The 22,151-nt window shown below is 34.1% G+C and overlaps 5 protein-coding genes and 1 long non-coding RNA gene across 8 annotated transcripts; 4 read left to right on the forward strand and 2 right to left on the reverse strand.

The window, feature by feature from the left end:
• Positions 1–1,102: 1,102 nt before the first annotated feature.
• Positions 1,103–3,659, forward strand: LOC9329514 (lysine histidine transporter 2). Its single transcript, XM_002890664.2, has 7 exons — positions 1,103–1,712; positions 1,784–2,167; positions 2,363–2,756; positions 2,851–2,956; positions 3,035–3,126; positions 3,214–3,282; positions 3,398–3,659. Exons 1-7 carry the CDS (start codon positions 1,531–1,533, stop codon positions 3,494–3,496), a joined length of 1,326 nt encoding a protein of 441 aa, XP_002890710.1. The 5' UTR covers positions 1,103–1,530; the 3' UTR covers positions 3,497–3,659.
• Positions 3,660–4,095: 436 nt separating this feature from the next.
• LOC9326773 (UPF0725 protein At3g25080) lies at positions 4,096–5,823 on the forward strand. Its single transcript, XM_021012780.1, is given in 6 exon segments — positions 4,096–4,392; positions 4,494–4,577; positions 4,579–4,629; positions 4,723–4,894; positions 4,996–5,111; positions 5,218–5,823. Coding segments are annotated over 6 exon segments (822 nt in total). The 5' UTR covers positions 4,096–4,320; the 3' UTR covers positions 5,545–5,823.
• A 103-nt stretch (positions 5,824–5,926) lies between these two features.
• LOC9326774 (3-oxoacyl-[acyl-carrier-protein] reductase, chloroplastic) lies at positions 5,927–8,814 on the reverse strand. The gene is made up of 11 exons (XM_002893407.2): positions 8,521–8,814; positions 8,294–8,436; positions 7,987–8,040; positions 7,471–7,551; positions 7,345–7,390; positions 7,182–7,276; positions 7,074–7,106; positions 6,697–6,831; positions 6,506–6,599; positions 6,296–6,378; positions 5,927–6,204 (listed from the first exon to the last, which is right to left on the reverse strand). The coding sequence occupies exons 1-11, from the start codon at positions 8,681–8,683 to the stop codon at positions 6,172–6,174; spliced, it is 960 nt and encodes a 319-aa protein (XP_002893453.1). The 5' UTR covers positions 8,684–8,814; the 3' UTR covers positions 5,927–6,171.
• A 3,256-nt stretch (positions 8,815–12,070) lies between these two features.
• On the forward strand, positions 12,071–14,571 carry LOC110224553. 3 transcript variants are annotated; one of them, XR_002329034.1, is made up of 4 exons: positions 12,071–12,238; positions 12,569–12,791; positions 13,654–13,774; positions 14,193–14,571. It is a non-coding gene; the product is annotated as an uncharacterized LOC110224553 (long non-coding RNA). The 3 variants fall into 3 exon arrangements; XR_002329033.1 differs by lacking the exon at positions 13,654–13,774; XR_002329035.1 differs by lacking the exon at positions 13,654–13,774 and having other exon boundaries at positions 12,576–12,791.
• A 1,944-nt stretch (positions 14,572–16,515) lies between these two features.
• On the forward strand, positions 16,516–18,319 carry LOC9329516 (uncharacterized membrane protein YuiD). Its single transcript, XM_002890666.2, has 5 exons — positions 16,516–16,845; positions 17,057–17,213; positions 17,331–17,381; positions 17,524–17,616; positions 18,010–18,319. The coding sequence occupies exons 1-5, from the start codon at positions 16,709–16,711 to the stop codon at positions 18,082–18,084; spliced, it is 513 nt and encodes a 170-aa protein (XP_002890712.1). The 5' UTR covers positions 16,516–16,708; the 3' UTR covers positions 18,085–18,319.
• Positions 18,177–22,052, reverse strand: LOC9326775 (putative polyketide hydroxylase). Its single transcript, XM_002893409.2, has 11 exons — positions 21,844–22,052; positions 21,524–21,752; positions 21,336–21,418; positions 21,111–21,246; positions 20,504–20,997; positions 20,347–20,394; positions 20,027–20,201; positions 19,585–19,697; positions 19,402–19,498; positions 19,098–19,317; positions 18,177–18,875 (listed from the first exon to the last, which is right to left on the reverse strand). Exons 2-11 carry the CDS (start codon positions 21,726–21,728, stop codon positions 18,317–18,319), a joined length of 2,130 nt encoding a protein of 709 aa, XP_002893455.1. The 5' UTR covers positions 21,729–21,752; positions 21,844–22,052; the 3' UTR covers positions 18,177–18,316.
• Between the last annotated feature and the right edge of the window lie 99 nt (positions 22,053–22,151).

Raw genomic sequence — 22,151 nt, forward strand, 5'->3', positions numbered from 1 at the left:
ATATTTGTTTAAAAAGTTAGATGAACAGCTTTATTGACGTCAATGATCTCCTTCAGCATTGAAAATTTGGAATGTCTATGATAAGAAAGATGATCCACGTTGATCATTGCTCCAGAGGGTCTTCTCTCTGTATGGGATAAAAAGATGTCCGTTTCATTGTAGCCTTATGAAGAAAAATAAATTATGCATTTATGTTAGTGACTCTAAGCATAAATAGATAAATTATGCATAAATGCGCTTCAATAATTTTAGTTTTCTTCATATATATCACGGGGTACAATTGACTTTTTTTTCCTCGTGGGGTACAAGTGACTCTAAGCATAAATAGATATTTCCGTTTCATTGTAGCCTTATGACTTTTGGTACTCACAAGTCACAACTTTCATGGGAACCTAGCTTAAAGGTTGAGTTCATTGACAATGTAATATTGTGTATAAGATGAAAAAGGGACATAAATAGATATAGATTTGTTAATTTATGATTTTATCCTAGTCTAACACAAGATTTTGGGTATCTAACCGGTCTTGGGATTATTATGGATAACATTACGGTTTGATTCTCTCAAAACTATCCAATATTATCCAGATGCAAGTTATGTTGATTCTCTCAAAACTACATCCAATATTATCCAAATGCAAGTTATGTTTTGTTACAAACGTATTAAAATAAAATATTTTATCCAGTTAACAATTTTTCTTTTTTAATCTGATCTTGATTATAAATGTTTCAAAATAATTATTTATTAAAAAAATATATCAGTGTTAAAAAATAAAATAAAAGACAAAATATTTTTCTTGTATAATTTTTAATATTGATTATTAATATTTTCAAACTATATATTTAAATTAAATATTATATCCGAAGAAATATTATGTAATGTTGAATAATTACCTGTAGTACAAGTTAAAAAAAAAAATCAAAATAGTTATTTTTCTGTCGGTCAACTCAAAATAATTACTAAATGAGAAAGATATATATTTATCTATTGAATAAACATTATTTTCTTTTTAAAAGCGAAACACTCGTTAGATCAGGTGACTATGAAAAGAAAAATTCAGCTCTATCCCAAAAAGAAAATAAATCATGCAAATACAGAAGAAAATAAATCTACGAAATTACAGAAAAGCCATGCCAATGTGAAGAGAATCATTGAATCAAGAAGAACGATTGGGGGTAAATTAGTCATTAATTTGGTCTAAGCATGAAACAGCTTCCAGCCGATGGTGCCTTATGCCACGGGCAAAAAAAAAGACCAAACACGCTAAACAAAACTAACAAACAAAGTAACAAACATTCCCTTCAAATTCGGAAAATGAGAATCTCATAATCTATTTATTACACTCCCAAAAACGCTAACAAATCGTTGAATAGAATAATTAAGCAGGTAATTAAATCCTAAACCGTGAGAGAATCTCGAATCTCGATCCTCTCTTAAATATCAGTCTTATCTTCATCCTCCTAAAATCTTCTTAATTGTCTCTCTCTCTCTCTCAAAAACCAAACACTATCTCTCGAGTATCACAAGGAGATATGGGGAATAATGAAATGTCAGCCAGCGAGGTTGCGGCGGCTAGGCAGAAGAACGTCGACGATTGGTTACCGATCACATCCTCCAGAAACGCTAAGTGGTGGTACTCTGCTTTTCACAATGTCACCGCCATGGTTGGTGCTGGTGTTCTCAGCTTGCCCTACGCTATGTCCAATCTCGGATGGTACTATTTGTTGAATCTGATAGTCTCCTTTATGTTTCAATCCATGATCTGATCTGAGTTTTTGATTACAGGGGACCTGGTGTGACGATTATGGTGATGTCATGGTTAATAACTATGTACACACTGTGGCAAATGGTGGAGATGCATGAGATTGTTCCAGGGAAGAGGCTTGATAGGTATCACGAGCTAGGTCAACACGCTTTTGGCGAAAAGCTTGGCCTATGGATCGTCGTGCCGCAGCAGCTTATCGTGGAGGTCGGTGTGGACATCGTTTATATGGTCACAGGAGGAGCATCCCTTAAGAAAGTCCATCAACTACTCTGTTCCGATTGCAAAGAGATCAGAACTACATTTTGGATCATGATCTTTGCTTCCATCCATTTTGTTATCTCTCACCTTCCCAATTTCAACTCTATCTCCATCATCTCACTCGCCGCGGCTGTTATGTCCTTAACGTAAATCTCTTTACCACACACATATATTGGTTTTCTTTTATAACTTGATTAGAAAGTTAGACTAATCAAACCTAGAGCTAGCTTGCCTTGTGGTTCAAGGCTAGGGATCAAATTCCACTATGGTTCCCATAACATGTAGAAAACTAGGTTTTATTCCAAATTGATTTTTAAGATCTCTTTGTGATGCATTTACAGTTACTCAACTATCGCTTGGACTGCTTCGGTGCACAAAGGGGTACATCCAGATGTGGACTACACTCCTAGAGCCTCTACCGATGCTGGAAAAGTATTCAACTTCTTGAATGCGTTGGGAGATGTGGCTTTTGCCTATGCAGGTCACAACGTTGTGTTGGAGATTCAGGCCACAATCCCTTCGACTCCGGAGATGCCATCCAAGATCCCAATGTGGAGAGGAGTTGTTGTAGCCTACATTGTAGTCGCCATCTGCTACTTCCCTGTAGCATTCCTCGGCTATTATATCTTTGGAAACAGCGTTGATGACAACATTCTCATCACTTTGGAGAAGCCTGTCTGGCTTATTGCCATGGCTAACATGTTCGTGGTTGTCCACGTCATTGGAAGCTATCAGGTCTTCTTCCACATTCTAGTAGTACTTCTTTTATTATTCGAATGAAGTAAGAATAATCTCATGAATATTGACACTCTCTATGTGGATTAATCAGATATTTGCAATGCCGGTATTTGACATGATGGAAACCGTTTTGGTCAAAAAGATGAATTTCGATCCTTCCTTCAAGCTCCGCTTTATCACTCGTAGCCTTTACGTCGGTAAGAGTCCACTCCTCATTTTTATATATGTAACTTCATCCTCCTACTCCATCCATTAATCTCATTTGGACTGTGCAGCTTTCACGATGATCGTTGCGATATGCGTCCCGTTTTTCGGTGGACTACTTGGCTTCTTTGGAGGATTCGCCTTCGCCCCAACAACTTACTACGTATAGTACAACTAACCCTTCATTCCTTCATTGGTTTATCTATAGATTAAAGTTGTGACTTATATACACATTAATTTGTAACTGCAGCTTCCATGCATTATTTGGCTCGTTCTCAAGAAACCAAAGAGGTTTGGTCTATCTTGGACAATTAACTGGGTATGTTATTTAGTAAGCAATGATACATATTCCATAGCTCTTGTTTTTCTTGTAAATTTTAAGTAATAATTTTTGTGTGTTTGGTTTGTTGTTTTGTGGAAAATGAAAATTACAGTTCTGCATCATAGTAGGAGTTCTTTTGACGATCCTAGCCCCAATTGGAGGTCTCAGAACCATCATTATCAACGCCAAGACGTACAAGTTCTTCTCTTAGATCGATCACTTTTTGTAACCACACAAACGAAAAATAAAATCACGGCCTGTCTAATTTTATGTGACTGTCCGTGTAAGTAAATTTATGTTCTCATTTGTAGTTAAGACGCTTGATTTTATTATATATGTTTGGTTTCGTTTTGATATTAAACTCTTTTATATAATTAATCTCCATGTTCTGGTTCTTCGAATGTTGTGATTTCGTAGATTATGCAAGAACGTTCACGGGAATTTGATGACACGTCTAGATACGACAGTGCGTTTTGTTTTCTCAAATAAAATCTTTATTATTTATATAATCGGATGATTTGGATCTGTGCTTAGATTTATTTTTAATCACGGGGTTTTCACCTCTCAACAACACTCTTGATTTGAAAACGAAATATACTTTATAATACAGCATGCATGAGTGATGAGAATTATTTACTAGCTCCGTCTAGCATTCATGGTTCACGGGAATTATATTATTTTGGCTTTTCAAATATCTTTGAATTTATGCCATGTTTTTGTGTAGCTTTGTGATTCTGGTCGTAATGCCACATGTAGCCTTTTGTGGAGGAGCTACTTACTTCTAAACGGCAGACCAAGAACAAAACGTCCTTGCATCAAATTCTATCTAATAGAGAAATCGGCAATTTTGGCTACAAAAGCTCTTTGATGATTCATATTACGTAACCTTTCATAAAAATAAAAAAAGTGACGACAATACTAAAGCGGAAATAATACAAATTGCAAAGTAAATATTTGTTACCGCCACCGCGTGGACAAACCTAAATCGACAAAAAAAAAGAAGAAGGATCAGCCGCTCTCGTACCAGGAGAGACGATGGTGGCCGTTCCAGAGGACAGGGAGAAGACCAATCCGAGGAAACGATATAGGATAGTGAATGGATCCGCGGTAATATTTTTTCATCATCTACTTGTTATTTTTTTTAGAGAGATTCACGTGTCTTTTTTATCGTCACACATCCTGACCCTCTTTCTTCTCGTCGCTTCTAGGGTTCCTTACTTCGAATTCGAAGAGTACCACGCTATGGTGGAAATGAATATATCTGTAACGATGAGTCTTCTCCTTGTCCTGCCCTTAGTTATCCTTTATGCTAGGCTCGGCCTTCATCGTTACAATTTGCTCCAGGTTTTGTTAAACTCACTCTATATATGCATGATTGAATATTATACCAGGTTAGAATTCAATTAATGATTTGCTTTATTTCTTGATCAATATTAGGGGAAAAACTTAGAGCTCAGTAGCGTAAAGAAATACAACAAGTCCACGCATTCTGCTGCTTCCTCTTACCACATTACTTTGGACGCCATCGCTCTTCATCCTTTTGAGACTAAAGTTTATGAAATATCCTATGGCAAATTAGCTTTGTCCTGCCCAATTGCTAGACCTCTAGGTATATTACGTGAATTTTGTGGTGCTGCTTATACAACAAGCAACCCATCTTGCTAAATCATCATTCTCACTTAAACATTGCTGATTTTTATTCTTGTATAGGGGAAACCACCATTGATGAAATCAAGAGATGCAGCAGCAGCTTGTACAAAAACTTCTCCCCCATAGATGCCATGCCTGAGTGGCCCCCAGAGAATCCTTTTGAACATTCAAAGCTGGTAAGATTAAGACCAGTGAGTTTTGCTTTTGCTCATGATCAACAAGTAGTAATAGTAGTGAGTGATGTTTTCCATAAGCTTCTTCTTTTTTCTTTTTTTTTTGCAGCTGAACAGTTATGAGCTGCAAGACAATGACTGGATTCGTCTCTACTTGGAACTTGCAGTTGCCACGACTAATAGGGGCACCATTACAGATCATAATGATCTGTCCAACTTGAAGATTATCCAAGTGGCTATAGATACTACTCCCCAAAATGTGGATTTGGTATTAAACCGCACAAATTTTGCAATTGTCTACATACGGTACAAGGACTCGTGTGAGGCTCGAGTTGGTAAGGATGTTGATCGCGTAGCTATAGTCAGAAGAGCTTTCCATGAGCAGCTGGGATGCTTCAGTCTTGTGGGCAAGACTCTGAGTTTACCAAAAGAGTGAGCAACATTTGCTTAGCCTTATGTCTCAAACGGCAGCTGTTATCTAGTCCTAGGCGGTTTAAGGCATAGAAATACAGTGGGGGTAGCTTCTCACAAGGCAAGATCCACATTCGAATATGTGGATTAGTTTGTACATATAAAACCAATAAGTTATTTGGTGCCTTTGGAATGTTTTATCTTTTTCTTATTTTTTTACGTTTGAGTTGTATTTGGATTGTTTCTTTTGTGTGGGTTTAGGTTGTGCTTGAATAATTTAACATAGGTTTGTAGTTTTCCTTTTTGTTTTAAGATAAGTTTATTTAGATTATAAATAAAGTAAACAGTGTCCCGTTTTAGTTTCCTAGGCGTCTTCATTTTTTTGTGTACATCTGATACATTTCTGATTCAGAGGCTGCTTTGCGATTTTCTTCAAAACAAAACAAAGGGAAAGTACAAAATATTATCTGGCAAAGTTCTCTGCTCTGTTTACGAAAAAGTTGAAGTGGCCAAATACGTAGTTTAAGCAGTGAGTTTTTGATATTTCCAAACAGAAACCGCAAAATAGAAAATCCGACCAAGTGCTAGAAAGAACTCTTGTCTGTTTAACCAAATTGTTTTAACTAAACAAAAGCCGAATCATACCAAATGTCTAGATAGCAATACCTCCATCAATGGTGAATGCCTGCAAACCAATTATTTTAACCATGGTTAGGTCGCTAACATAATCAGAAACCAAGGTTAACCGCCATTTGGCAGGAGTATGAGTTACTAACCTGTCCGGTTATGTAACTGGCTGCAGGACTGAGTGCCAAGAATTCTACCAAGCCAGCCACTTCTTCCGGTTTTCCATACCGTCCTGAAAACCAAACCGTTTGGCTTTGTATCACAATTGTTTTTTATCTAACAATTTTTTGATGTCTCAGATGCATCCTAATCCATAAAAATTACCCTGCAACAAATGTAAAAGATGAAAAGTCCATTACCTAATGGGATTGTTCCCAGGATTTTCTTTTCCATGTCTTCTCCAAGCTCGGCAGTCATGTCAGATGCAATGAATCCGGGGCAAACCGCATTGACCTGGAATAGAGCAAATTGTCGACGGACCAAATTTCAAAATCATGTCGAGGAAATTCAGAAAAAAAGACGAATATGATGAGGGAGATAGATCACATACATTTATATTCCTGCTCGCACCTTCTCTGGCTATAGTCTTGGAAAACGCAATAACTCCACCTTTAGCTGCAGCGTAGTTTGCTTGACCAATATTACCAATGAGACCAACAACTGACGAGATATTGATGATTCTTCCCTGCAAGATCATAAGTAAGAAGTATACCATAAATTATCCTTGTCTTTATATCACTTCTTAATCTTATAGGATAGCTCAAATGAAAACATAGTTGTCTTTTTATATGTCATTTCTCGTTATGCTGCAGGGAAGTAGTAACATGTCAAAACCAATGACAAACGTATGAGGATATAGACGGTGACACGGCACATGACAAGTAATAATATGTGGAGACAATTGCGAGAATATGTAGAAAGTGTTACCTTTTTCTTCTTCATCATGATCTTTACTGCTGCCTAATGAGAGTAAAGAAGTTTCAGTCCCTGAGAATCCGAGTATCAAAATTTTAGCAGGATTGCAGGAATACAAACCTGAGTACAGAGAAATACACCAGTGAGATTCAAAGCAATTACTTCGTCCCATTGCGATTGCTTCATTCGTATTAACAAGGTATCCCGAGTAATTCCTGAAAATATGTAGCCATGTCAGTAAGGTACTAAGTAAAAATTAATGGGAACCAAGGTTCTCATTTACCTGCATTGTTAACCACAACATCAATGGTTCCCCATTTATCAAGAGCCTACAGAAAAAGAACAAAAGGAAAATGATAAGATGTATAAGGATTAGGGAATATGAGATGGTGTACAGTTGATCACTCACTGTTTTCATCATTGCATCCACATCAGCCGCTTTCGAGACATCACCCCCAAAAGTGATAGCCTGGCCACCATATTCTTCAATCTAGAGTCCCATAGAAAAGAAATGTCAGAGATAACATGGAGTTAGGTGACATTGTAAAAGAAAACACTATTGACTGCATATGACATTTGTTAGCTAAAAGATGGATCAAGAGCAAAATCACAAACGCATTTGAGAAGCACATGGCAAGAAGAAACAGTTTCAAGGGCCATAACATTCAATTGTTTACATTTCTTGTCCCAGAAACCAAAACTGTTTAAAGGAAATATCATCATTAAACTCTAAAGGTACCACATTTGTTTTCGTACCAATAAAAACATCCTTCCATTCCTAACACCTATGTATTATTTGGTCTAAAGCCATATCCCGAAGCAGAAAAACAAGGTAAGAGCTGAAAACCAAAGCTGATGAAAAACATTCTAAATACTTGGTGCATGAATCTCGTAAATTGCACTCTAATACAGGGCAATGAATCACCTGTTTAGAAACTTCTTCAGCCTCCTTTGCTGACCTAGCATAATTCACCAGGACCTGCAGCAGAAACAGAGTGTTTACTTCCAGATCAGAAAAGTAAGACTTATGTGTAGCAATTACGGAGATAAACCTATTGATGTCTCGATCACTATAATGACAAAAGAAACTGAAAGCAATCCTGAGCTAAAATCTTCATAACTCAAAAACTTTTAAGACTAGTAATATGATGTAAATTGAATGCTTGAAGAGTATATATAGAGATCAAATCTAACAAGAATGACTCCAAAATTCCGATAGTGTTAAGCCTAACCTTGCAGCCAGCTTTCCCCAAGGCTAGAGCAATTGCTTTACCAATCCCTCTAGAGGCACCAGTGATAACGACCACTGGAGATTCCACTTTTTGAACAACTTCGCCTGGTGATTGCTCAGTAGCAGTAGCTTGAGCTTTCACAACTGCGATCCATAAAGATGATGAGAATTGAGAGAGATCAAATCTATGTAAAACCGCAAAGGAAGAGAGAAGAGGAATGAATATACCAGAGGTTGAAAACGGCTGTCGCGATCCACATCGTAGCATTCCGAAATGAGGCATCGCAGAGTGAAGCGGAGCCCATTGTCGGACCTGAGAGATCTCACGGTAACCTAGCTTCGCGGCGGCTTTCAAGGAGACGAGTCTCGGTGCTGCGACGGCGGTGGCCATGGCGAATCGGTTGTTCAAGTGAACCTCGTAGAGATCGACCCAGCGGAGAAGAGAGAAAAGTCTTAATTTTGTCTATTTCTGCAAAACAATAGTAATATATAGATTTTCAAAAAGCGATACAAACGAAGTGTGTGAAGAAGTTATGTAGTTGGAGCTGGTGGAATTTAGGCGAGACTCGATTTCACTGATGGAGCTGGATATTATACAGTAATACCTAAGGGTAATAAAGGTAAGAACTAGGTTAGAGCCTGCGGTATTTGTGATTTGATTTTTAATATTGTTTGTGTTTTATTGTGAAACTAGATCCTGACCCGCACGTACGTGCGGGGTTGCATATTTTAAGAAATGTGCTATATAATATTTATATTCAATGAAATTGTTTTGATGGGTATGTGTGAACTATGAATTTGTGTTACCATGTTAAAACATATAAATTTATTGATGAGTGAGTATACCTTTATCAAATGTTGCAAAGAATATGTAATTTGAAAACTAGATATTAACCCGCGGTACACCGCGGGTCTATAATTTTATTAAATAATAATAAAATTAATTTTTTTTTAAGATGATCTATAGATATATGCTATTGTTTTGTTTGATTTAAATGTATGGTACACACGATATTTTATAACTAAATATTTAAAATTTGAAGTTTTATTTGTTTTGTTAATATTATTTGTTTAGTTTTGTTTAGTGTTTAAGATTGTATAGTTATATTTTGATTGTTAATTATAGGATTTCACCTGTAGTATATCATACTGTATTAATATCGACCCCAAATCCGTCCGACCATATAACTCTGTCCCGTGAAATCTACATCATTTTGTCATTTTCCAATAAAATTCAAATATTTCTAATATTCGAAACTTCATTTAATATCGACCCAAAATTCATAATAGTATTTTGATTGTTATATCTAGGATTTCACCCGTAATATACCGTCCCGATTAATATCTTTTGTAAATATTTATAATGTTTAAATTTCTTATAGATTATTATAAAATTCAACTATTTAATATTTGAAACTTTATAAAATTCCTAATATTATAAATATTTAAAACGTTTTATAAAAATAAACTTTTTTAAATGTTTAAATAATTATAATATTTTACTTTTAATAAAGTTTAAATGTTTATAATAATTTGAAACTATTTAAAAGTTTCAATAAAAAATATTAGAAAACATTAAACATGAAATACATTGGATAAGAAAATAAAATAAACATGATGTGAGTGTTAACCATATAAAACATGTAATTGTTGTAAAAGGTTTTAAAAGATTAGAAAAATTACACTTACCAACCAAAACTCGGATCCACAGGTTTTAGTAAAAGTATATATCATAAAAACAATTAAAATACATAACATTAGAATAATGAAAATTAAGAATAAGAACTTTATTTTATTAACAAATTCATTTCCTTTTTACGTTAAAGAAAAAGATTTTAATAGAATGGACTTGTTATGTTAGCCTATAAAAGAAAATTATTTACAAACATTATGAGGAAACATGAAATTATGAAAATGTAAAAAAATACTGGACATTAAAAAAAATTTGTATCTGAAGATAAGAAGAAGGACTAACTAACCTTTTAATGCATACCTTATTTGATAGTTTCTTTGGAGACGGAGTTGATGATGTCCATAATTTCCAAAGATATTAAAATCGAAAGCTGCAACATAAGAAAAGTAGGTGACAATTAATTTTTTAAAAGAAAACAAACGTGAAATATAAAATGTACTAAGAACATTGTTTAAAAGAAGCCATATAAATCTCTATTACGAAAACGTTTAGTATTGTGGATCAATGGTTGAAAAGATCTTTTTTATATAGATGAATGAAAAGTACTCGAGAAGTTTAGGTTTGATCTAAAAATTAAAACAATTTTGCAAATATTGGAAAATTAAATATTTGATTCCTAATATATTCGATTTTGTATTATCAACTGAATAACGTCTATATGCATGGTGGGATTTATGAATGAGGAAAGCTAATTAAAGATATTTCCATTTGTTTTAGGAAGTTTGTTGAATAATATCTAAACGAAACAAAAAAAATCTTTTAAAGATATTTTATGAGAAATAATATATTCGCCAATTTGGGTTGGGGATCAAGTATATAAAAATCTCGTAAATATTATATGTTATATTTATTACATATACTAATTTTCACATTGTAGTTATTTAAATCAAAGAATTTAATGAGTTAATTATGGAATACAAAATATCTATGTAAATCAAAAAGTTTAAAGAACCAATAGCGCTGGAATTGATTTTTTTGCTATAACGATTACTAAAACATTTAAGTAAATAAAGATATTTCGTTATGATTTTTCAGCATATTCGAATTGTTGATTATTTCGAAATTTAAGGATGTTTAAGAAATCATGATTGATTTCCGATTTCATAAATTTTGATTATAATTAAAAATAAAAGATTTAGTATTTAGATAAGGAATATACTATAATAAGGATTATTAGTACTCGAATATATTAGGAATATTCGTATTGTTAGTTTATTTAATTCAAAAATTATAATTTGCGGATTTAAAGGAAAATCTTCTCGAGATTTTAGGCATATAATTGAGATTTTAGTAACAAACTGTGATCACATTAAATTTTCGAAAGATTTGTGTCGAAATTGTTAGAAACAAATTAGGATAGATAATGTTTGGTTAGTATCTTTTTAATATTTTCAAATCTTTAGAATTAAACTCATTGACATTATATTGTTGAATTTATTTTTTAAAAATGACGTAATATTAAATAAAAAAATAAATAACTAACTATTTTCATTTGATGGTGTAGACAAATTACTATTTATGTAATTTAATTACAAATAACAAATATTAATTTTTATAACAAAACAAATTATTTTCGTAATAACAATTTTTCCCCAAATCAATCTTTTACAAAATATTTATTTTAATCACATATTCTTTCTATATAGAAATAAATAGTTAAATAATTATGGTTAGAAGTAGTTAAGGTAAATAACAAATATGGTTAGTTTAGATATATTATATATATTTCTAATTTAGGTGTTAATTAAGAATTAATGTCGTTTTTATTACAAACTTCCTTAAATTTCTTATTCTAGATCCGAATAGAGTTAAACCCGGGTAAAACCCGGATCCAAAAGACTTTTTGCAAAAATCCCCTGTAAAAATGTATATGTAGATGTTTAAAATTAATTTAATTATGATTTATAAATTAAAACATGTTATTTTTGAAAACCACTCTACCCAATGTTTAATAAGTGGTCATTACTCAAACCGAAATATTTTATTGTGGGCCGCATAATGTTGGGCCGAAATACATTTTGTAATTGCCTTTGTTATTTTGTATTTAATATATTATTGATTCTTTTTAGACAGATAATTATTGTTAGGATTTAGAACAATCGTTGTCTTATATTCTTAAAAAAAAAAAAAAAAACCAGCGAACAGAGAATGTTGAACATCGGTCGATCGGCGAATCATTAGCGAAATTTACCGAGAATCTACCTATTTCGTCTTCGTTTATACTTTATGTTAGTGTTAATTCTCTATAAAGAGGTAAGCTTTTTGTTGAATCAGATTTAGGTTTTACTGTTTTCAAATCAGTCGATTCAATTTGTAATCTTTGAAATATTTTGTTTAGATCTTCGCCAAGGATTTTCAAGAACCCGGATCTTCTATGGGCTATTACGAATTTTATATCTAATTTAGGATCAATTGATACGAATTTGATTTTGTTTTCTTTGAACACGTTAGCTAAAGAATCCATTATCTAGCATAAATTTCCAGTGTACCGAGATACAATTTCTTGAAATTGGAATCTATATTGATATTAACCGTATATTTTGATACCTGAAAATAGATCTAATCAAATTTGTTTCTATTTAGATTTCAGATTATTACAAACATAATGATGTTGCCAAAAGAAGAGGAACTACCAAGATAAGTTTTCGTCACGATTAGTAGAAAACATTCGAACTTATTCAAATATGTAACCCTGCTTATACAAAGTTCAATATCTGCAGGTCTACCATCATTTGGGATTATAGTTCTTATGGAGGAGGGAGATTTGATATTGTCTTTGGAGCTTTGCAGAAATCTAATATAAAAGGTTAGTCAGATGTCAAGAAGGATAACACTTTTGTTTAGTTGCTATGATTATATAGCTACTGTTATGCTTTTTAAATTTTATGAATAAATTTATAAAACTTTGTTTTATTATTGTATGCCAAAAATGAGTATAACAGTCTCACCAATTCTGTCAAGAAGAGAAAATTATTAAAACTTAACTCATAATGATAAAGAGATTAGACACAACAAAGTTATGTTTTTGTTTTTTTAAACCTTCGATGGGGATTGGTCGTGACTCGTGACATAGTAAGAAGGTGCAAATTATATGAAACTGATTATTCTTAACTCAATAAGTTGATAAGAATATATACCTACCCTTATGGTTTTTGAATTTGATGAATAAACATCTCTAACTTTACTTTCTCATTGTATATTAAAATGATTATAATATAATAAATTGCTTGATTCCCTATACTATAATTTAAGCAGTAATAACTCTTACGGCTTGTATATATAAAATAGTTAACTTCATATTATTTAATCTGAAGTTAGTAAGACAGAACTTTGGAAAACAAAGTTGTTTTGGAAATAATGTATGAGTCGAGCCTATAACAAATTCTCCACTCTCGTGATTTGATGAACCTTTGAAGCTTGTTCACTTGATGTTTCTTAATAGTAGCATGAATCAAAGTATCATATGAAAAAGAAAACCGTAGTAAATATCTGACCTTTACAGCCAGAATCATTTCCATGGTCTAGTTTTCTCATTTCCCTAGTATGTTAAAATGAAAGTACTAAATAAGAGATGCAAAGTACTAAAATTTTACCATTGTTTGATATGCATTAATCACCTTTACACGAATGAACGATTTTCACTTGGATTTTACAACATGTCTTGAAAGGTTTGAGGTTAGCAAGATTGGTGATACCAAGATTTCTTCCATTGTTAGAAATGAGAAACGAAGTAGCAAGATTGGTTCTTTGCAGCCAATTTTTAAAAAGGAGTAGCAAAAGATTAGAAAGGTTGGTGATGCCATTATTTGCAGCCATTTTTTTGTAGTAGTAGAAAAAGTAGAGAGGTCGTTTGAAAGCTTAATGAGTCTTTGAAATGGTATTAGACATTCTATATTTATAGGAAACAGAGGTAGGCTAGGGTTAACTCTTTTAGATCGATTCAAATATATTTGCGAATCAAATTTTTGAATAAAAATTTAAGGTATATACTTGATTTAAGAGTAAATCAATATATAGTTATTTTTAGATTTGTATCTTTTGGTAACTGAATACGAATCATATTGAAGACAATCTTTAAATTTGGATTTTTTTTAAACTAATTATTGTTACAGTTACAATATATCCTTATTTACTATTCCGAATTAAAGGGATATGTTTGTTTTGGTAATATCTTTAAATTTTGTTGAAATTACCAAATCTCAACCAGCAAGATCAAGCCGAGGATTGTCAAGTGACGAAATCGCCTAATTCTGTTTCCTTCGGGTCTAGCTCTGATCCGCGTGTCGATCCACCAAAGAAGTCCAGGATCCGCGTCTTAATCCGATCCAGTAACCCATGATCCGCGGGTTTTTTCAAGTTGTAATTATACTTTTACCCTTAAACGATTATTTTCATTTACTCTTTCAATGTAATATTTCTAATGGCATCTCTTGTAATTTTTTACATTTTATAAGGTTAGTTTTTAGGGAATGCTTCCCAATTAATAGTATAGATGTGTCTATAAAGTGTAGAATACTATAAATCACATAGTATAAAGACATGTACATTTGGATTCGATATTGTTAAGAATAAGGCCCAATCTGAAATCCAACTTTTGACATATTATTTATAGAATTTGGCTTAGATATGGAAAATGAAAAGCACCGCAGTATAATATGTGTTCGTTCAAAGATAGAAATTCGTGTAACGTGTTCTAACAACATGAAAAAAGGGGAAAATAAAAAAGACGACATCTTTATTCTTCTTCTGCAATGAAATCAAAATATCACAGAGATGAGAGACCCATCAATTGATAGAGTGCTTCTCCGATTTCTGTCATAGGAAACAAATTTAATGGAATTAAAATCGAAGAGGTAAGAAAATTTTATGTTTTACATCTATAAGATCCATATAATTTGCAATCGATTCGTAATCAAAACTTACAAATTAATAATACATCTTCGAAATACCATTGAGACATGTGAAAACGTTATTAAGAGCCATTTGGAAAAAAAAATTTGTTTGATGGGAGTAAAGTAAAATGGTAATGATTTGTGAAAACACAGATGATATGGCCTATATTTATACTGGTAACGCATATATTTACAAATGTAGGGTTTCGCAAAGCATATTTTGGCAAAGTATATTCGTCGGCGATAAATGAGGATTTTTTTATTTGAAAACACTTAAAAGAAGGAAATTAAGATCTCAACAAAATATATGATAATGGCAATAACAGTAATCATCGGGAACCAATGATCGGATCTTTATATATGAGATATTAATGAGGTTTGAAATATAATCCGATTTTATCTAATTTTTAAAAGTATATAAAATAAAATCTAGGGTAATTATGGAGATTTTCAACGATTCAAATTCGAAAAAAAGTAAATAAGATATTGTGGGCGAGAAATGAGGAATTTTTGCGTAATAAAAGGTAAATAAGATCTTAACGATATATATTAGGATGGGAATAAGATTAAGATTAAAACTTAATCTCGAAGGAGATACCAACGGTGTCATTTATGATGTTTGCCACATAAGCCGATTTTTGATAATTCCATCGTTTTTGTTTGGTAATTAATGCTCGTTTTTTTTGGTAATTAATGCTCGTTTTATTTGTTATTAATTCAAAAAGATCTGAATTGTATATTTACGGGTAATTTTTTTGTTTTAACCCGACCCAAGTACTTTTGTACTTCTCTTTTAATAGTATAGAGATGGAATGGATATCCTTAATTTTGGCTCGTTCGGAATCATTATTTTCCCAAAATGATTCCACTCCGATATTGATATATTTATTAGTAGTTTGTATGAATTTAGTGACGGAACGGATATCTTACATTTTAGTTCGTTCGGATCATTATTTTTCAAATCTGAATCCATTCCGATATTAATATGTTTTATATGAATTTAGTGACGGAACGAATATCCTAAATTTTAGTATGTTCGAACTTTTTTTTAATCTAAATCCGTTTTAACATTGATATGTTTTATATAAATTGAAAGACGAAGCAGATATCATAAATTATGATTCGCTGGGATTATTATTTTGTATGAACTTAGGACAGAGTGGATATCCTAAATATTTGGTTCATTACTACATATTATTTTTTCAATATGCTCTTGCTCTGAAATTGATATATTTTGTAAGAATTAAATATATATATATATATATATATTCTTTTAAAAAGTTAAAAAAAAAGGACTAATTATTGGGATCCTTGGATTGATGACATGAATACTTTTGTTATAGTATTAAATACTAGACATATACGATATATATCTATTTTATAATATACTCTCTCTGTTTCATTTTATACGATGTTTTAAACATTTTATTTTGTTTTACAATATACAATATAGGATGTTTAAGAAAAACAGTTCAAGTTTCTATACAAAAAAATTTAATTTGTATAATTTGTGACTATTTACTATTTAGATTATGCAGTAAAGCATATCATTTGTCAAATTATCTTTAACTATTTATTAAATTATGTTTTAATGTAAAATTAATTATGCTTTTAAGCAAAATATAGCGATAGTTCTAATTAAAACAAAAAATTGGTCAAACGAAAAAGAAAAAGGACGAAGAGGATTGAACGGTAGACGTAGACGCCATTGGAGTTTGAAAGAGGAACACAAAGGGAATTAGTCGACGCTTCATGGATTATTGTCGTTTCGGTTTCATCTTCTTCTTCTTTCTATAGCACGATTAAAGCCTCACTAGATCCATCGTCGGCCATGGATCAATCTACGGCTACGGCTACGTCTTCGTCTTCGTCTTCCACTCATTATTTCTCCATTTTCACGAATTATCCTCTGATTTCCGCCGTCACCTCTTTCACTATCGCTCAATTCATCAAACTCTTCACCTCCTGGTACGTTCTCTCTGTATCTATGTTGGGATCAGACTCCGACTCAATGCTAAATGTGCCTTTGTTTGCTTGTATCAAACTTATAGTTTAGGGAGTGATCTTGATATAGATTTTTCCTGGTTCCTCAATCTTTGGATCAGAAACGGTTCATAGAAAATTATAGTAGACGTTGTTAGATAAGAAAGGATCTTTACATGTTTCCTAGATTCTGCAGGTATAGGGAAAGGAGATGGGATCTCAAACAGCTTATTGGGTCCGGAGGAATGCCTTCTTCACATTCAGCGACCGTTACAGCCCTCGCTGTAGCTATTGGTTTACAAGAGGGCTTTGGTGGATCACATTTTGCCATTGCTTTGGTTTTGGCATCTGTTGTAAGTTGCTCACCTCCTTTTCTCTTGTGGAACACTTTCTTAGCTATTTTCTGTAGTTTATCAATTGGCTATTAAGGAATCAAGTGACGATTATATCTGAGTGATTTGGGTTCGTAGGTGATGTATGATGCTACCGGTGTTAGGTTACATGCGGGTCGTCAAGCTGAGGTTTGATTGCTGCTCCAGCTCTTCTTTGTTTCCATCTTTTCACTTGACTGGCTTTTTTTTTGATGGAAGAACCAGTATCGGTTTTGTCATGATGCATTTGAGCTTTGGTATCCTGATCTCTGGGGTCTGATTCATTTTCCAGGTTCTCAATCAGATTGTATACGAACTTCCTGCAGAACATCCGCTGGCTGAAAGCAGACCTTTGCGGGAACTTCTCGGTCATACCCCTCCCCAGGTATGTAATACAGGTGATTTGACAACTATAAATCCTTGTGATCACAGACCACATACAAACCTCACATTTGATTACTATATGATCCAATCCCAATTTTCTCTTTGACCTACGACTTGTCCTTCCATATATGACTAGAGCTATATGAGATTCTTATAGCTGTTACATTTAGCGAGAGTAGTTAGTGAGTTAGGGGAAAACATGAGTACAAATAGAGTATTGTAGGAATCGGTGAGGGTGATAGTGTAATTGGGAACAGAGTTGGGGGGCTTTTTAGAGCCTTGTGTGAATTGATGGAACTCTAGAACAAACCCTAGTTCGAGTTTACTTTGGTTGATAAATGAACTACTCTTTGATTTGTAACCGTGTTTTGGTATCAATGAATTTCTTGTTCAGGTCGTTGCTGGTGGAATGCTTGGAAGTGCCACAGCAGTGACTGGATACTTATTTTTCAGGATAGCTACAAGCTAACGTCAAGAACATGCATAGACACAAGTCTTCTGCTTCATTGCCTATTGAAGCCACTGGAAAGTACCAAAAACAGATTTACAACCGAATCCGAGTTAAAAAAATATTTATTCTTGTTTAACCTTGACCTTACCATATGTAAAGAAATATTGATACACCATTACAAAAATTACGTGATTTTATTTGAAAATAAGTAGTATACAAATGAATTTGTGGAATAAAATTGCGTTGTTCATCATTGTTTACCAAGTATGATGGAGAAGACATCTCTCATGTGCAGAGTAGGATCCAAAGTAATACCAGACTTTGCTCGCCAAGCAATGTGTTGGTCAGGACGGACTAAAATAGATCCTCTGTCTGACATTTTACATATACTCCACCAAGAAGTTCCTTCACCATTTTGTCTTTTAACTTCCATAACATCGACATAATTTTCCCATGGAGCTACTGCTGAATTGCTCTCCCTTTCAAGACCTTCATCACTACTAGGCCAGACCACACATACTTTTACATTAGCCATTAACTCTTTTCCGACTTTGAATGTAGCACGAGCTAGCTCATAAGACTCTTGTAATGGCGATATTATAAGTAGAAACTCCACTTTCTCTGTCGAAACAAGATCCAGTGTAGAAACAATAACATCTCTTTTGGAATCTGACAGTATTTTCATATACATATGAGGCAGTCTTGAACCTGGTTCAGCACAAGGCACATAGTCTCTTCTACGACCACTCGGTACTTCGGGATCACCAGCTTCAGACTTGCTATCAGGAACAATGGCTCCCTCTAAATACCTAAACAGTAAACACAGTAGCTTCTGTCACTCCAAATTTGAATTTACATTGGAATATAAAGCGGAAACACATTGGTTCAAACATTAAAGACCACACTCTCCATGTCATGAAACTGCTGATATCAGTTAACAAAAGCAGCCAACCCTAGTTTCTTCTCTTTTTTATTCTTGGGGCAACTCAGACTAGAGTTAGAATTCTATAGTTCCAAACGTGGTATTATACCTGAAACCAAGATCTTCTGCAGGAAACTGTAGCTGTAGGCTTTTTCCTCCTTCGAAGATACTCTTTAATCTGCTAAGTCTCTGATTTCCCAGCGGATTGCTCTCATTCAATATAGATTCTGAAAGCTGTGCACGTCCTAGTGCAAAGACATTATCCAAGATTGCCTTTTGTAGCCCAGTTGGAAGGATGGAACCAACTGTTTTGTTTATAAACCTATGCACTACAACACCATAGAGATATAATTGCTGTAAACCTGATCACGGAACGATGAACTGAGCAAGAAGACAAGCTGGTTTTAGTTTACCTGAGTTTGCAACTGTTGGGTCAAGGCCTAGCGCTGAAGGAACCGACATAGCTGCTTTGAAGTTCTGAACACTGAGTGAAGTATTGGAGAGGGCAATCTAACAGTCACAATAAGATACGTGTTAATGACTCAAGTTAGGAGGTAAGTATGGCAAGAAAAAGTTAGAAAAGATAAATACCATACCGGCCTACGTTCTGTTTCATAAGTGTTAAGAATCGAAGATTTTGCAGAGCCCTGAACAAGAGCTGCTATTTTCCATGCAAGATTATGAGCATCCTGAATTCCAGTGTTCATTCCTGCAAAAATCATGTAATTTGCTATCAGAAAATACTATCCAAGACAGCTGATTGAATGTCAAATAAAAATCAAACCGATTCCTGAGGCTTGCCATCACTCAATTCTTATAATTTAGAAAAAGAAACTGAGAACAATGATCCTTTAAGATCAACTTTCAAGTCTGGGGCATCCGTTAGTATCACAATATCTCATCCAACCATATCTTCAATCATAATAGTACTACAATGGAAAATATTATATTTCTTCCGAAGTTATACCCATCATACATGACAAAACTATCAAAGAAGCAGTGTCTGGTTACCCTTTTCAAAAAAATTGGAACACTTACCAAAACCTCCAGCAGGCGGGAACCGGTGAGCAGCATCACCAGCAAGTATCACTCTGTTCTCAAAGCACATGAATTTCTCGGCGACTTCAGCATGCATGACCCATGGCTTAATGTCAGCTACATCCAAGTCTGAAAGCTGATGTCCCACCAAATTGAATATCAGCATCTTGCACATCTACAAAACAATCATCGGTCAGAAAGATATGACAAACAAAGTCGCATTTGAAGTTGGTCACAGCTGGGACAGAGATAAAACCACAGAGGTGAATAAGTTTTCACATGTGAAAATCCATTCTTCTCTAGGTAATGATAGAAAATACCTCAAGACTGAAATCAGATAGACTCTGTTGAGGTGGATAGTATGGAATCTGCAGTAAAAAGAAATGAATATATGCTAAGCTACGGTATATAACACTTATTTAAGTACATAAATTGAGATTAAAGTATCCTTTACTTTCTGGGTCGGGCTATAGCTACCTGCAAAACAAATTCTCCTTGTAGAAGATCATGGGCAACAAGAACTCCTATACCGTCGGTGTTAAAAATAAAAAATAACATCCCTGGTCTGCTACTGATCAGGTACTCACCGAGCTCTCTACTCATAAAATGGACACTAACAAGCTTTTGTAGATCTTTTTCCCCTCGCATTTCTATTTCTGTGAGCTTTCTTACAGCACTCCCAGCACCATCAGCACCAACCAGTAGACTACATTGAATGTTTCTTTTCATATGCTTGCCTCCTTTGAGATAAGAAACAGTTGCAGTAATACTGTCCTTGTTAGCATCAATCGCCACACACTCATGACCCATAAGAATTTGCCTCGCAACCACAGAGTCAAGCTCAATACCATCTGAATCCTTGGAACCTCGAACATGAAAGCCGAGGTCTTCCAACCGCTTAAGCAATAAATTTGTCAATTTGTACTGGGAGAAGTGAGCAACAGAAGCTGGGCTGACAACTTTCTCAAAATCTGTACATAAACACCACAAGGACTTGTGTGAAAGGCCTGCATTTTTCCTCAACATAAAATAGTTGTACTCTATGAGAACTATTTACACAAGAAAAATGTATGGAAGAACACACCTTGAGGCTGCATGTGATCCACTGTGCCTAGAGTTGAGCCGGAGAGAGATGTACAGTAAATAAAATTTCTCCACAAATCTACAGGAGGCTGTGATCTTTCAATCTCCTCAGCTAATCCATCCAATGCACGGAAGATCTAAGTAAATGAAAACTGAGACATTAAGGGTTTTAAATCCAGGACAACCAAAAACAATATTAACCACAGGAAACACAAAAAAATCCAACCTCCATTGATCGGTTGTTGATAAAATGTGCTTGTGGATGTTTGGAGAAGCTTGTGGCTTTGTCAACAACAGCACATTTCACTCCTAACATAAAGGTGAGAATTCAATTCGATCAAAGACGTGAACTCAACTTGATAATGTAAGCTCAAAACTCAAAACTTGAGACGAAAATCAGAGAAAGTATTGTACCTAGTTTGGTGAGAAGAATGGATAAAACGAGGCCCACCGGTCCAGCGCCGACGATCAGAACAGGAAGCTTAGCAGCATCTTGGCCATTGAATGAATTTGTACTTGAAAGGTCCTTGCTTTGGAAGTGCCTCACTGGGTACACTCTGACCCTCGAATTGTTTATGCTTATTCGTGTAACCCTCTTGATCAGCCCTAGAATCGCCATGGTCGAGTATCTAAACCCTAAACCCTGAAAATATTGGAAGGTAAAAAAACTCTAATTTCGGCCCCTGAATACAAATTAATGAAGAAATAGAGAATCTAAGATCATCAAAGATTACCTTCAGAGATGATTTCTCTCTCTCTCTCTCTCTTTCGACCTTTTACAAGTGTTTCAGAAACGACAGATCATCTTCTAGGCTACGGCAGTGACGGCGGTGACACGGCGACAGAGACGACGGAGACGCCGTGCAGCTGATGGTGGGGCTTTGATATTATATATTGTTTTTTTGGATTATTTTATAATACTTATTCATACTACGTGGCACTGGTTTTATCCACTTGATTTGGTCCACATGTGAATCGACCGTCAGAACCAACAGATATACAAATAAAGTTTTCAAGAATTGTCGACTCTGTTTTGTGCTGA

Source organism: Arabidopsis lyrata (assembly GCF_000004255.2).
Source record: "Arabidopsis lyrata subsp. lyrata unplaced genomic scaffold ARALYscaffold_1, whole genome shotgun sequence".
In the NCBI taxonomy this organism is placed as follows: Eukaryota; Viridiplantae; Streptophyta; class Magnoliopsida; order Brassicales; family Brassicaceae; genus Arabidopsis; species Arabidopsis lyrata.

Coding starts and splice junctions, on each gene's coding strand:
- LOC9329516 (XM_002890666.2), top strand. CDS start 16,709: ATGGATCAATCTACGGCTACGGCTACGTCTTCGTCTTCGTCTTCCACT. Junction 17,214..17,330: donor CTTTGGTTTTGGCATCTGTT/GTAAGTTGCTCA, acceptor TTGGGTTCGTAG/GTGATGTATGATGCTACCGG. Junction 17,382..17,523: donor ATGCGGGTCGTCAAGCTGAG/GTTTGATTGCTG, acceptor TTCATTTTCCAG/GTTCTCAATCAGATTGTATA.
- LOC9326774 (XM_002893407.2), bottom strand. CDS start 8,683: ATGGCCACCGCCGTCGCAGCACCGAGACTCGTCTCCTTGAAAGCCGCC. Junction 7,552..7,986: donor CTGAAGAAGTTTCTAAACAG/GTGATTCATTGC, acceptor ATGGGACTCTAG/ATTGAAGAATATGGTGGCCA. Junction 7,277..7,344: donor TGTTGTGGTTAACAATGCAG/GTAAATGAGAAC, acceptor ACATATTTTCAG/GAATTACTCGGGATACCTTG.
- LOC9329514 (XM_002890664.2), top strand. CDS start 1,531: ATGGGGAATAATGAAATGTCAGCCAGCGAGGTTGCGGCGGCTAGGCAG. Junction 1,713..1,783: donor GCTATGTCCAATCTCGGATG/GTACTATTTGTT, acceptor TTTTGATTACAG/GGGACCTGGTGTGACGATTA. Junction 2,168..2,362: donor GCGGCTGTTATGTCCTTAAC/GTAAATCTCTTT, acceptor ATGCATTTACAG/TTACTCAACTATCGCTTGGA.
- LOC9326775 (XM_002893409.2), bottom strand. CDS start 21,728: ATGGCGATTCTAGGGCTGATCAAGAGGGTTACACGAATAAGCATAAAC. Junction 20,998..21,110: donor GGATCACATGCAGCCTCAAG/GTGTGTTCTTCC, acceptor GTTTATGTACAG/ATTTTGAGAAAGTTGTCAGC. Junction 19,698..20,026: donor CCCGCCTGCTGGAGGTTTTG/GTAAGTGTTCCA, acceptor TGATTTTTGCAG/GAATGAACACTGGAATTCAG.